General features: G+C 37.4%; 1 protein-coding gene across 1 annotated transcript in view; it reads left to right on the top strand.

Annotated features, from left to right (window-relative positions):
* The first annotated feature begins 58 nt into the window (after positions 1-58).
* LOC136251263 (sushi, von Willebrand factor type A, EGF and pentraxin domain-containing protein 1-like) overlaps positions 59-13,796 on the top strand; it is a 64,805-nt gene continuing 51,067 nt past the window's right edge. Inside the window, exons 1-3 of the mRNA XM_066043687.1 lie at positions 59-173; positions 3,818-4,012; positions 4,129-4,317. Of these exons, the coding sequence (XP_065899759.1) occupies positions 134-173; positions 3,818-4,012; positions 4,129-4,317 (424 nt within the window). The 5' untranslated portion in view covers positions 59-133. The remainder of the gene's footprint in view (positions 174-3,817; positions 4,013-4,128; positions 4,318-13,796) is intronic.

Here is a 13,796-nt window from a genome sequence, read left to right as displayed (position 1 = left end):
TGATGTGATAGGATATTACCAACCATCCAATTCTCAGCGAGAAATTTGGAATATTGAGACTAATGGATACACATCCTACAGTAACAATGTTAACAGTCCTGGTACTACATTTGATATAAATAATGTAGATTATATGGATGGTCAACGGCAACCACTAATTGAAATAATGTTTGGTAAGAATCAATTCCTATCCAAAAACAGCTTGGCTGTAAAAATTAAGTCAAGCTCATAAAAAGTGACCTAGTCTGAGAAAACCGGTCTTATCGCCTATTTAAAAGTATCGAGAAATGCCGGTTTTTAGTATTCGGTGTATTGTAGCTTGCCAATGGACGAAACTAGATGTACCAAATTTTCACACATTTTACACCAATTCCTTACCTTTCAGAGAATTCACTGCACAAATAGACAACAACTAAGTTTCCGCCATTTTAGATAGTTTTTAAACTGGGGCTGACTGTAGCAGGCAAGCTCCAAATGGGGTGGCTGGTGGAGGGCAAGGGGTTGTTTTATAAAATTAAAGAGGAAGACGTAGGGATGAATTAGGCTGAGTTATAGACCATTCAGATCTCAAAATTGGCTAATATAAAAGGACACTTACAACACAGGTCTTTGATCAACACCATGAAGCTGTACAGCCACCACATACAGTCATCCCCAGGCTGGCCAGAGTTCCATTAGGGCCCCAGACCGCTCGTATGGATCACCACGATGCTTGGAAAAGCAGCCAGCAAAAGCAGACCACTCAAATCTAGCTGATTTTGTCAATAAAATTTGATAGTTTATTCATATTATTGTTGAAAAATCAAATCTGCTGTCATGTGTGATAAGATCAGTTTTCCCAGACCAAGTCACAAATACAAGTTTTATATACTGAGGGACCCAATGAGATGATATCACAGCAAGGCCAAGAAAATTGTCTGGCTTCAAAGAAGAAACCTTTGTATACTAGCAGCAGTTTTTAATCCACGTAAACAGTTATAATAAAGCACTTCACACATACTCAGTTGCCCATGCAAATTGAATATACAGTCTCCTAATTAGTAGCCAATGCATAATAATTGTATTTTGGTTTGATTAGGTGTTATTTTATATCTATATTTAGGCCACAGCAAGTTGAAATACTCAAAATTTTCATTGGCTACTTGCAGGCATCTAAATCCTGTAGATTCCCTGTTCATGTCTCAAAAGATCCCTGTCTCTGGGGTGATACAAAACACGGCAATTACGCACCTGTAACATTGGCAACGCGTAGGTGTTTAACTGGATAGCAAGTTCCGCTACAAGTTACAAGGAGGTGTATTGGGCTTAAGCTTGTTTCTACAGATCTCACATGTTACAAGCAGCTGTGAAGGTACAACAATGAGCTGTGGTCTAAATTAGTTAGATATTGAAACACAGGGTTCCACAGAATTTAGAAACTCTCAGGCCCTGTAGTAGCGCCCTCGCTTTGCTCATACACCACAACACAGAGCCTTTCAGGTTTCTAAATTCCGTAGAACCCTGTGTTTCGATGTCTAACTATTACGTAATAGGATGGATGGCTGTGATATTCAGGATTAATAGTAAGAGCATTGTAAACAGGAAGGAGTCGAGGTCCCCCTTAACAAAAATCTGTAATATTAATCTGAATGGCTAAAATACTGTGGTGTGTTCTATTGTAAGTACATTTCCAATTTGACAACTAGTGTTTCAAACTGATAGATGTCCCATAACAACAACATGGTTGTTTAGCAACGGTTGCTAGGTAATCATTGCTGAGATAAATGTCATTTTTGGACCATAGCAATGATTGCAATGCAAATGATTGTTAATTGTCATCGGTCTTTTGCAGTGGTTAATTCTGTTGCTTAATAACAGTTGCTATGGTCGTTGGATTAATTTGAAAATAGGACAGATGGCTGTATGACATTGTGGTTTTTGGGATTAATAGTTCTTGGATTGCAAATAGGAAGGAACTAGTGCTTGGCTTTGCTTTGCACTATTTGACAAACAAGTGCAATTCCTAGGCTCAGCACTGACATACAGGATAGATGCCCTACCTTTTTAAATGGCTTAGTTTGACTTAGCTCTTGGTACATTGATGTAATGAGAAAGTACCAGTAGTGTACTCGCATACTCACATAAGAATTTTATGTGAGTATATACAATTAGTTGAAAAATTAATTAGCACTGAATAGTGAAGTTAATGAAATGTATATTAAGAAGTGACTTATCCCATCATGAGATGTGGATGTGGGCATTGTTGCATCGTCGACACTCTGTGCCTTTTCCTTTTGACCATATTGGATTGCAATGATTTCTTTGCTTTTTCTTCAGCCTTCCTCTAAAATGTTGCTTCCTTTTCACATTTCTTTTCTTTTTCCTCTTCTTCCTTCCTTTTTTCTTCTTTCTTATGTAAAATAACATAAACTTCTGAATACTCTCAACCCAGTTACTCTGGTAAATGGAACATTCTTTTTAACTGGGGGAGGAGGGATATACTGAACAAAATACCTTGAAATAGTATCAGATTCTGGTGATGGTGCATTTCTACAAACTGCAATTATACCTCACATAAACACAAAGTAACAGTAATCAAAACTACTTGTGTACCTGATTCATGACAAGATGGTGTTGATCCTGGTATAACAGTGGATACGGAATATAAATACTGAGGTTAGCACAGCACAACCAGAAAAGTGAGCTGAATTTGACTCCAGATTAACAGTGATGGCTGGTGCACTACTTGTATTTGGACAAAGAGATTAAGTTCCTAAAATTGAAGCCTGGTGTAGCAGCAGTTGATTGCCTGCCTGCCCTGCCCTACCCTGCCCTGCCCTGCCTGCCTGACCATAGTCACATGGCTAGAGACCAAACAAAGCAGCCCATAGCCATCATTTCTCACCATAATAACAAACACTTACTGGTGGCATGCTCCTTTCTGGTTCCAACGCGTGTCTGCCTTCTGTGCTTTGCCTTTCTTTTTATCTTCAATTACATGATTGTCTTTTTCTTCATGCAAGGAAACCATACTGAAGCAATAATTTCTGCACTGAATACCTTCCATAGAGGGGCAACATTGTATAGCCACACTTATAAAATGATTGCATGGACTGACCACATCTCTATACAATCAGAACACGACACTACACCTTAATGATCAGAACACACCATGACTACACCCCTTAATGATCTAGCTGTAATCAGCTGCTGTTTTGTTACAGAAAACTAGACATGGCAAATCATGCTCCTAAATTTATTGTGTAGCGCATGCTCAAGACAAACAGGGAGATCAAGATACTCTAATAAAGCAGTCACAGTCACACCTTTATAACACAGCTATGCTATAGCAAAAAACTAATTAAGTGAAGTGAAGTTTTACACCATATATGTAGCTATGTAGGAAATCCCTACTTTGACATTGAACAGATGGTGGTACACATGCCAATAGAAGGATTTTTCCACATAGCTATGTTTTTCACATCTCTTGTTTCACTACTTTTTTCATTGGAATTTCTACTTCATTTTTAAACTAATGATTATTAAGTGGTCCCTCATTATCTGGCCATTAATTATCCGAATGTTTTACTATCCGAATTGTGGAAGTAACTGTTCTATTAGAGTATTTTAACTGAGCTCTGTATATAAATGTATGAGTTTCATTTATCGGACCTTTTCCATTATTCAAAATCACCTAGGGCCCAATGAGTTTGAATAATGGAAGGACCACTGCACCTTATTTCTTTTGTTAGGTGATGCCTTAAAGTTTTGCATTTTATATTTTGAACTGGGTCACTGTGTATGTACATGTCTTAATGGTGCATATTTTATTTTGCAGACATCCGGTGTAACAACTTATCAACACTATCCAATGGAGAGATAGTATCATGTAGTTCTAATATAGAAGGGGTGGGCTACGAGGGAGATACTTGTAGTTTCACATGTAACACTGGTTATGGGCTAACTGGTAGTGACTCTAGGACCTGTCAGAGTAATGGGAATTGGAATGGTACTGAGGCCATGTGTAGAAGAGGTATGTATAAACTCTGAATCAAGAATAGTACAGTGTAAATGTGCAATGTGCTACTGTATTACGTACATAAATATATATGCAGTTTTGTTCATCTTTTATAATAATTGTTGTGCTAGTTCCTTGCCTTTCACTTACTGATCCTAATAATGGAATGATCACTTGTTTACTGGGAGATGATGGAGTTCCTTCCTATGAAGACACTTGTAGTTTCACATGTAACACTGGTTATGAGCTAACTGGTAGTGACACTAGGACCTGTCAGAGTAATGGGAGCTGGAGTGGTAGTGATGTTGTGTGTAGAAGAGGTATGTCAGTCCTTCTATTTATCTGTATCTGTTTGTTTGAAAATACATTTTGGCTCTGTAACATTTACAGAGGTTGACATAATATTGCACAAAGTAAAAATGCAGTAGAGAATTGTGTAACATTTCCTTGTTTCAAAATTGTGCACCCCAACTTTGTAAAATCGACAGTAGTGATATTCCCTGCACTATATTTAAGTGAACTGCACTTACCATGTATTGGGATTGAATAACTATTGTAATGTTAAGGAATCCAAAAGGAGGTTGAGTGCCACCTCCAAGCTATGGAAAAGCAACTGGCTGAAATCACAGATAATACTAGCAAGATATCACCATCTACTAAAAACACACTTCCAACAGATATTGTAACACTTTCACACCTCAGATCAAAGGAATTCCAGAGGATACATTTGCCATGTATACCTGTTTACAGGGAAACATCTAAATGAACACCAGTGTACATTGAAATATATCCCAGGAAAGTGGTTGCATTTCTAAAAGAGCAAGCCACTTTCATCAAAGCAAGTATGGCCTTGATGTGGATGAGGTAGTGGTACCGCCCTCTGTTTGTTTTATACAAGCTCAGGCTGAAATCGATTGTGGGAATATATTAATGCTCACATGATGATTACCACAAATTTAAGTGTTGCCACAAGAAGCACTCAAATGAAGATGTTTCAGTATCCTTGCCATTCTATAAGCTGGGAAATGTTACTTACAGGTGAGAACTAGTCTTACAGTACATTCAGAAGCATTTCAGCACGTTTTTGAATGTGGACATTCCCACATTATGGATGACACAAATTAACCACTCTATAATGAAGCTTACCCCTTTAGGTCTTTAGTATACGTTGTGATTAATCTTTAAACAACGCGAAAGCATTAAAACACTTGTAAATTCCCCGAAATTTGTCCTACTCGACTTTTCTGTGATATCTGTAGGACTCATCAGTTTATTATAAAAATTGTAGCTACAATGTTACTTGCTGCCTAACCATAATCGAATCTTCAGGCATGCATATAAAAGTGGTTACACTCGTATTGGCATCAAGGCTATCAGCCTGAACAAAACTGTTGCATATTAGCTGTAACATGGGCACTCGTGATTTGCCTGATATGTATGCCCACAGCCGCCCTCGGGCTTTGGGCATACATATCAGGCAAATCACTTGTGCTCATGTTACAACTATAAAATACATCTTGGGTCCTTACTACACTGTCCTTGTACAGTAACTGTTGAATACTTGATTGAATAGCACGAAAACTGGCAAACAAAGGAATAATATAACTGGCTATGCCGAATATAGGAGTTTAAAATCAAAGTCAAATTCAATTCAACAAAGGCCCATTGCCACATACGCATTTCAAATTACCATTTCGCATAAACAAGCAATTACTGAAATATCCGTGTTACTTTATGCAATCATTAATCATGGGCTAATACACCATTCAACACTCTTGGTTTCTATTATATACTCTTGCTAGTACTAGGTGCTGCACTGGGTGCACAAATATCTCTTGTCAAAACACGTTGTTTATTGTCATAGAGCAGAATATTACAGCTTCAGCTGTCCTCAGTTGCTCTCCTCTTTTCTGACTCCCATGCAATAATTTAATAATCTCATCCTGTCACATGAAATACCTATTGCTCTATTCTGTAGCAATGTCATGAGAGCACCTACTAGTATTGGCTTTGTGCATTGTTCAGTAGTAGCTAATTGTATGCTGGATATAGCAGCTGTGGCTAGGTTTTCTACTCGTGCATTGCTGACTATTTAATTAGCCACATCTCAGTCTGCTCATCTGTAGCAAGCAACTAAGTATTTATACTCAATGATTTCACCAGTGACTATAAGACTTGTCTTCTCAAATTGCAACTAATAATGGTAATGTACTATATAGCTAATTCAATCAATAAAATTAATACCAACATAGCATAATTATCATAAGTAATATTATGCAATAAGGTTACAAGTTTACTTCTCTAAGTCTTAATGCTAGTGACTTCTCAAACTGCCGGTTTAGCACTGATTGTCAGGTATAGCTGGGCTCCTGCTCATTTGATCGGTTTGGTAACTGTGCACATACTTCAGGTGATGGTGTCCTGAAATATAAATGTAATAGTTAGATTTTATTCTCCAGCTGCACAGGTGGCACTAGCAGTGCAAGGAAAATTAGCTACCTTCTACAGCAGTAGTAACCCAGCCCCATAAGCTGCGGAACTCGGTAAACTGTGACCATCTCATCCACCTGATATTTTGTACAGAAATGTTAACATAAGTATTAGCTATTTAGTGCAGATCTACAAGACAGTATGGGGGATACATCATATGGCAGATAGGTACATTGCCAATTGCACAGAAAACAAGGGTGAATGCATAAATTTAATGTGTACTGCTATGCTAGTATTTATGACATTCCCAACACTAAGATTTAGTTCAGGTCTGAATGTTCTGTAATAAAGGAAAAGTGCAAGAGAATTTCATATGACAGACATATTTCCAGTTGCGGATAAAATGCAGGGAAATTTGGTGTGCAGTGCAATGCAAGTATTTATGTATTCCCTCACTTAGGTTAAGGTCAGGTCTAGTAGGAATGTAAAGAAAAAGTGCAGGAGAAAGCCATGTGGTAAATCCAGTATATCTGCTGGAAATCAGCTACTTATATGTCCTGCACTTTTCCTGAATTCACAAAACTATAGGAAATTAGGTTTTCTTCTCTAGTGTTTTGTGCTATAGCAATGGTTGCGATTCAATGATTAATTTGTAATAGGATAGCATGAACGGTGGTTGCTATGTGATTAGTAGGCAATCACACACGTTTTAGGAATAATTGTACTCGTAACAGCCAAAATTGCACTCAGCTTTGCCTTGACTGTTACTCGTACAATTATTCCCTAATTGCACTCAAATGTGTGTTATTACCTATACTAACACACAATTTATAAGTTTCCTTCATTGTGTGATACATTCAATTATTTTTAGTCCACAATGGAGTTCTGCATTTTTGCACACACAGTAAAAATTTATGTGAATGATATGATCTGTGTAAAAGATGTGACCTCTTGTATCAATGATAATAGCTGGGTATGAGGATAGAGCACTAATGAATATGGTGGAAACAGTGACTATGTGAACTGGCTTTGAGGTTTGTTTTTACACAATCATTGTTCTTATCTACAGATACAATGATGATTACATAAGTCACCAATGCAGAAAAACATCTACCAATCCAATATCAAAACCAAAGGATCTTAATAGCTACTAATAAATGCTCCTACTATAGTTATGTGCTTGCTTTTTCATGGCTATGGCTATATTATAGTGCCTGTATTTATTTGCAATAGTGTTTTATAACAAAGTAAATTTCTTCCAAGTAATGGTGTAGGTATGCATGATTGTACTATTTATCTACGTTTTAGGATTTTTATTTTCAGTGACTGTTCTATTAGAGCATTGATTTGATTTGATTTGATTATTTGTTTAAACTCTGGAACTCAGCCAAGGGCATTCTTCCATTCCACATAGTTACACGCATACAAGTACAAAAACAAAATTTTTTTTGAAAAATTATTTTCGTATGCAAAATGTTATGGCATACAAAAGCACAACATAACTACACAAGTAAAACATAATTACACACCATACAATAAATGATCAGATTTTTCATGCAAACATGATAAGTTGCAGTTGCTCACCAGAGCACCTTTTATGGTAGAATACGATTTCCAGCCACAATTTTGCTAGCATAGCACCTTACGATGACTATGATGATGACAATTGGCACGCCATACAGTACAACAGTACTGTATAGTAGGGACCAGTGGCGTGCCCCACCGTCAGCTTTCCAGGCCGCACCGTCAGTAAATGTTGTAAGTCACGTGATTTGACGTGTGACGATTATTCACAACGCTACCACGCCAATTTTTATATGAAAATCATTGCTGCAGGTACAATTCCTTGTTATTTTGCTATTACTAACATCAGCAGACAGAAAATTAAAATTCCATTTAATGCCCACTGTCACGTGATCGCGAGTTCAAATGTTGAGTTGGAGGGAAGGTGTCAGTAAAATGAGGCTGTACACATTGTGATTATATCAAGTCAAGGTGATAACATACTACTCTATGACAGGTGTTGAATGAGGTGTTCTTGATAGAAGACGTGCAAGAGGTTTAATAAATGGAAGTATTCCTTTTAATGCCCACTGCAAAAAGGTGAATAGTGAGCTGATATTGATTGGACCTATGATACTAAGGAGATTGTCGAGGTGATGAGGCACGTGCTACTACGCATTCCTTTTAGTGCCCGCTATGGTTTAGCGGATCTCCAACACTGTAGTGCTTATATTTGACATGTTGCTAGCCGATTAAAAGTTGGATCAAGAGTTAATCCGTGATAGCTGTGGAAGAAGAAATTAGGTAAAATTGCATGCTGATCGAGCAGTAGCGTAGGTTGTAGTGTCAATTAGCTGCAGAAACAGCAGTGTAGCAGTATATTTAGCTAACTAGGCACAACCATGCACTTTAATAAGATTTCTATATAAATGTGTAAGAGTCCACTCGTATGTCGTGTATTTACAATTGCATGGGAGAACTTGGTGCGAGGTGTGTCCCACCTAGGCCCTACCATCACTAAAAGTCTAGCTACGCCACTGGTAGGGACCATGAAAGCTGTTACCCAAAAACTAGCCTCAATTTTCCCAGACAATGAGGCAGCATTGGTTAGGTAAATCTAAGCCCAAAGAAGCCTTCAGATTGGCCCAAAACACTTTCAACAAGTTGCTACGGAAAATTATTAAACGGAATTTTCTATCAACTGACTGACTGATTCCTTCAGACAAGTGTAACTCGATAACGGCTATGGGCTCAATTTTTTTCGCTGTTTGACATCGCTTCAGCCATACACATGCTTTTTGGTGTACCGCAGTACATACAATGCATTCTTCATGGACTTACCGGTATCCTCCTTTGTGTCCCATTCATCTTTGCTGACAGCAAAAAATGTCAATTTGGCGGTAGCATGTGATAGCTTACCTTCGTAACTGAAATTGTCTGTATTTTTCATAGTGGCTACTTTGATTGCAGAGGTGCTTTTTGAACAGTTCTTGATTCGTAATGCTGTCTAATGGGTTGAACATAGCTGACAACGGATACTTCACTTTTCAGATGATAATTGGTAGCTGGGACATGCAGCGCCGTTTCTTTCTTTTGCTGCAGTATGCGTGGCTTCACCAGTCATCATAATTTTATTTACAAAAAAAGTTAAACAAATACACAAGAATTTGGAATTTTCAACTAGAGTAGGGACCATAGCAAATTGATAAAACCAGCTGGAGTAGTGTACGATACTAAAGTGTTATATCTCTACTGTGCATTTACTTGAGCACAGTAGGGATGTAACACTTCCTATTGTTATACTGTGATTTAATATCGTGCACTACTCCAGTACTTTTTATAAATGTGCTATGTCCCTACTTAGTTGGAAATTCCAAAAAACTTTTGTGTACTTGTAATATTGGTTTTGATTCGATGGAATACTAGAGAAGTATTGTATTACAGAGTTCATTTAATGTACTTTTGTATACTCTAATAGAGTGCACATTTTTAGAGGATTTATAATAGAATTTTCTAGAACAATCTATACTAGTAGATCTATGAAATTATGAACTTTTACTATAGAGTAGATTTTAGCTAGAATTTTCCTTGATAAAGTAGAAGTAAATAGCTGTGATGACAGTAGCTCAAGTGCTTAAGGATTTGGATTTTCAGTATGGAGGTCACTGGTTTGAATGCTGGTAAGTGTTTTTCAACCAATGTTTACCCCACGGTGACTGTTCTATTAGAGTATTTCAACCCCACAATTTACAGTTGTTTGGTTTTTCCTTGTAATTCTATAGCTGTCAATGTGATTTCTTTTAGGCCACAAAAGGTTTGGATGGTTAACCTATACACATAGTGACTTTTAAGTTATTCCCATAAGCGATTTACCCTGTAGGTGTGACAGCAAGCTTAAGTTAGTCTTTTTTAATGCAAATAATCATCCATAGCTCTAGGAGTATTTATCAGATTTGCACCAAATTTGGTACATGATATTGCTGCAATATGTTCTAAAAGTCACCAAAACTCAAGAAAATAGAGCTACACATTTGCATTGTAAAATGGTTTTTGTAAAGTGTGTGAAAAGAATAAGCCCCCCCCCCCATTCCCCCTAAATAAAGAAAAAAAAGAAAGTAAGTCAAATTTTGAAGGCTCATATTTCACAGTTACATTAGGCAATCTTGCTCAAATTTGGTATGTGGGATGCTGCAGGTGGAGGAGTGTTTGCAATACAAATATGATTCTAATTTGAGAAGGGAGCATGGAGCTACATATGCATGAAAATCACATTTTGTTTCTTCAGTAAATATATATATACTCATGGTGTGGCACACTGGCCTTCTTGGCTGCACAACACATATGTCTTGATCATGGTGTGGCATGCCAGATGTTTCTTGATCAATTGCTTCATGAATTTGCTTGAATTGGTAACATTTTGGTACAGAGTTACACATGTGCAGCCAGCCTTAATAAACATGTGTGGCTTGGCTACTGCTGTGAGTTTATCATGCAGTACTGAAATATAATAGTACTGCTGTAATTATGCTGTACCTTGGTTAAACAAAGTAAAAAGTCAAATGTGTCAATGTGCAGTGAGTTTAAAAATTTTTTAATTCACCTGGATTTTCTCTGCCTGCCTGCCTGCTGTATGACCTGGGTGTATGGTTCCAGAAATTTCAGACAGCCAAGGTAATGACAGCAGATTCATGAATCTGTTGTTCCGATTACATTCTATCCACTGCACCGTGCTGTTTGCTTTCATCATTCATTCGCTTCTTTGTTATTCTCGAAGGATGATTAATAGTTGCGGCACATGCCACAACCCAAACATGTGATTTTAATGAAGCGTGTGGGTAAGACTAGGGTGAACGGGTGTAGTACCCATGGAGTTGTCTCTAGCATTTTTTAACGCCAGGTAGTCGTTTTATAGTCTTACCAGTTTAGCTTTTTTTGCGAGGTACAATGTAGCTAGCTAATAATTCCTTTGAGGGGCGGATCCACCTTGGGATCTAGACTTCTAAAAGTGAGGGTTCCACTCGTATGGTGGTTTACTGTTCACATTTAGGCCATTAGAAATGCAGCTGAATCCTTTAACAGTTGCTATAATAGCTTTAAAAGACAAAACGATAATTATTTTAGAGGCGCTTATTGCGTACGAGGGTAAAAGATAGCTGCTTCCAGTGATATTTATATTATGTGGAAAACAAAGAGTATAATATAGCTAGCTAGCTAGACATGAAAAGTAAACAAACTAGCTATTAAAAATTTTTAAAAGGAAGTGAGGATTGATCATACTACTATAAGAAAACAAACTCAAAAATGTTACAGTTGAAATGAGAAACGATCCAGCAATAAAAAGTAAGGAAACAAGCTAAAAATGAGACACACTTTAATCCCTACTTTTGGCTAATTTAATGATCTTATTTGAAGATGCTAGCCAAATGTAGGCATTAAAGTGTGTCTTATTTTAGCAAGTAGTCATCTAATCTTGTTTCTTTTATTGCTGGATTATTTCTCATTTCAGCTGTAACATTTTTGAGCTTGTTTCCTTACTTTTTGTAGCACATATATTATATCTAATCCAAAACAGCCAAGCTGTAAAAAAAAACAGTGCGACCCTCAAAAAGGCTATGGTGAAAAAAGATGTGAAATCCAAGGTGGCGGCCAAGAAATGGCTGTGATGGTAGGTTAATGGTAAAAAGTTTAATAACGACAATTCAGGTGAATTTTTGTGCCACTTGGTCTTGGCAAAAAATTCACCTAAATTGCCGTTATTAAAATTTTTACCATTAACCTACCATCACAGCCATTTCTTGGCCGCCACCTTGGATTTCACATCTTTTTTCACCATAGCCTTTTTGAGGGCCGCACTGTTTTTTTACAGCTTGGCTGTTTTGGATTAGATTTCATTTCTTTTTGTATTTGTATACCACAATAGGCCGGCTTTGGGACTTTTTTAACCTGTCTTTTTTTTCTCTACCACAGGAAGAAGAAAAGATGAAGCAGATGTACTTTAAATATTTCTGATTTTATCAGTAAATGTACAAATTATATATATAATACATATATTTATTACAGAACTCTCCATGGTGGTTTCTTTGTAACTGAATACTCTACAAGGTGACTTCTTCTTGCTGCCCTCTCTACAGGGTGAATTGTTAGTAGCTGAACAATCTACAAGGTAACTTCTTCTAGCTGATCTCTCTACAGGGTGATTTGTTTGTAGCTGAACTATGTACAAGGTAACTTCTTCTAGCTGATCTCTCTACAGAGTGAATTGTTTGTAGCTGGATTCTGTGCAGGTGATTTGTTTGCAGCTGAGCTCTTTACAGAATGGTTTCTTTGTAGCTGAACTCTCTACAAGGTAACTTCTTCTAACTGATCTTTCTACAGGGCAATTTGTTTGTGGCTGAATTTTCTACAGGGTGATTTCTTTGTAACTGAACTCTCTACAAGGTAATTTCTTCTAGCTGATCTCTCTACAGGGTGATTTGTTTGTAGCTGAACTCTCTACAGGTGATTTCGCTGCAGCTGGACTCTCTACATGATGGTTTCTTTGTAGCTGAACTCTCTACAAGGTAACTTCTTCTATCTGATCTTTCTACAGGGAGATTTGTTTGTAGCTGAACTCTCTACAGGTGATTTGTTTGCAGCTGAACTCTCTACATGATAGTTTCTTTGAAGCTGAACTCTCTACAAGGTGACTTCTTCTAGCTGATCTTTCTACAGGGAGATTTGTTTGCAGCTGAACTCTCTACATGATGGTTTCTTTGTAACTGAACTCTCTACAAGGTGACTTCTTCTAGCTGATCTTTCTAGAGGGTAATTTGTTTGTAACTGAACTCTCTACAGGTGATTTGTTTGCAGCTGAACTCTCTACATGATAGTTTCTTTGAAGCTGAACTCTCCACAAGGTAACTTCTTCTAGCTGATCTCTCTACAGGAAGATCTGTTTGTAGCTGAACTCTCTACAGGTGATTTATTTGCAGCTGAACTCTCTACATGATGGTTTCTTTGTAGCTGAACTCTACAAGGTAATTTATTTTAGCTGATGTCTCTACAAGGTCACTAGTTTGTAGCTGAACTCTCTACATGATGGTTTCTTTGTAACTGAACTCTCTACAAGGTGACTCCTTCTAGCTGATCTTTCTACAGGGTGATTTGTTTGTAGCTGAACTCTCTATAGGTGATTTGTTTGCAGCTGAACTCTCTACAATATGGTTTCTTTGTAGCTGAACTCTCCACAAGGTAACTTCTTCTAGCTGATCTCTCTACAGGGAGATTTGTTTGTAGCTGAACTCTCTACAAGGAAACTTCTTCTAACTGATCTCTCTACAGGGAGATTTGTTTGTAGCTGAACTCTCTACAGGTGATTTGTTTGCAG

The sequence above is a fragment of the Dysidea avara genome, chromosome 3 (genome assembly GCF_963678975.1).
Source record: "Dysidea avara chromosome 3, odDysAvar1.4, whole genome shotgun sequence".
NCBI lineage: Eukaryota > Metazoa > Porifera > Demospongiae > Dictyoceratida > Dysideidae > Dysidea > Dysidea avara.
The sequence above is the reverse complement of the archived record's forward strand: the minus strand, read 5'-3'. Positions and strand labels throughout refer to the sequence as shown.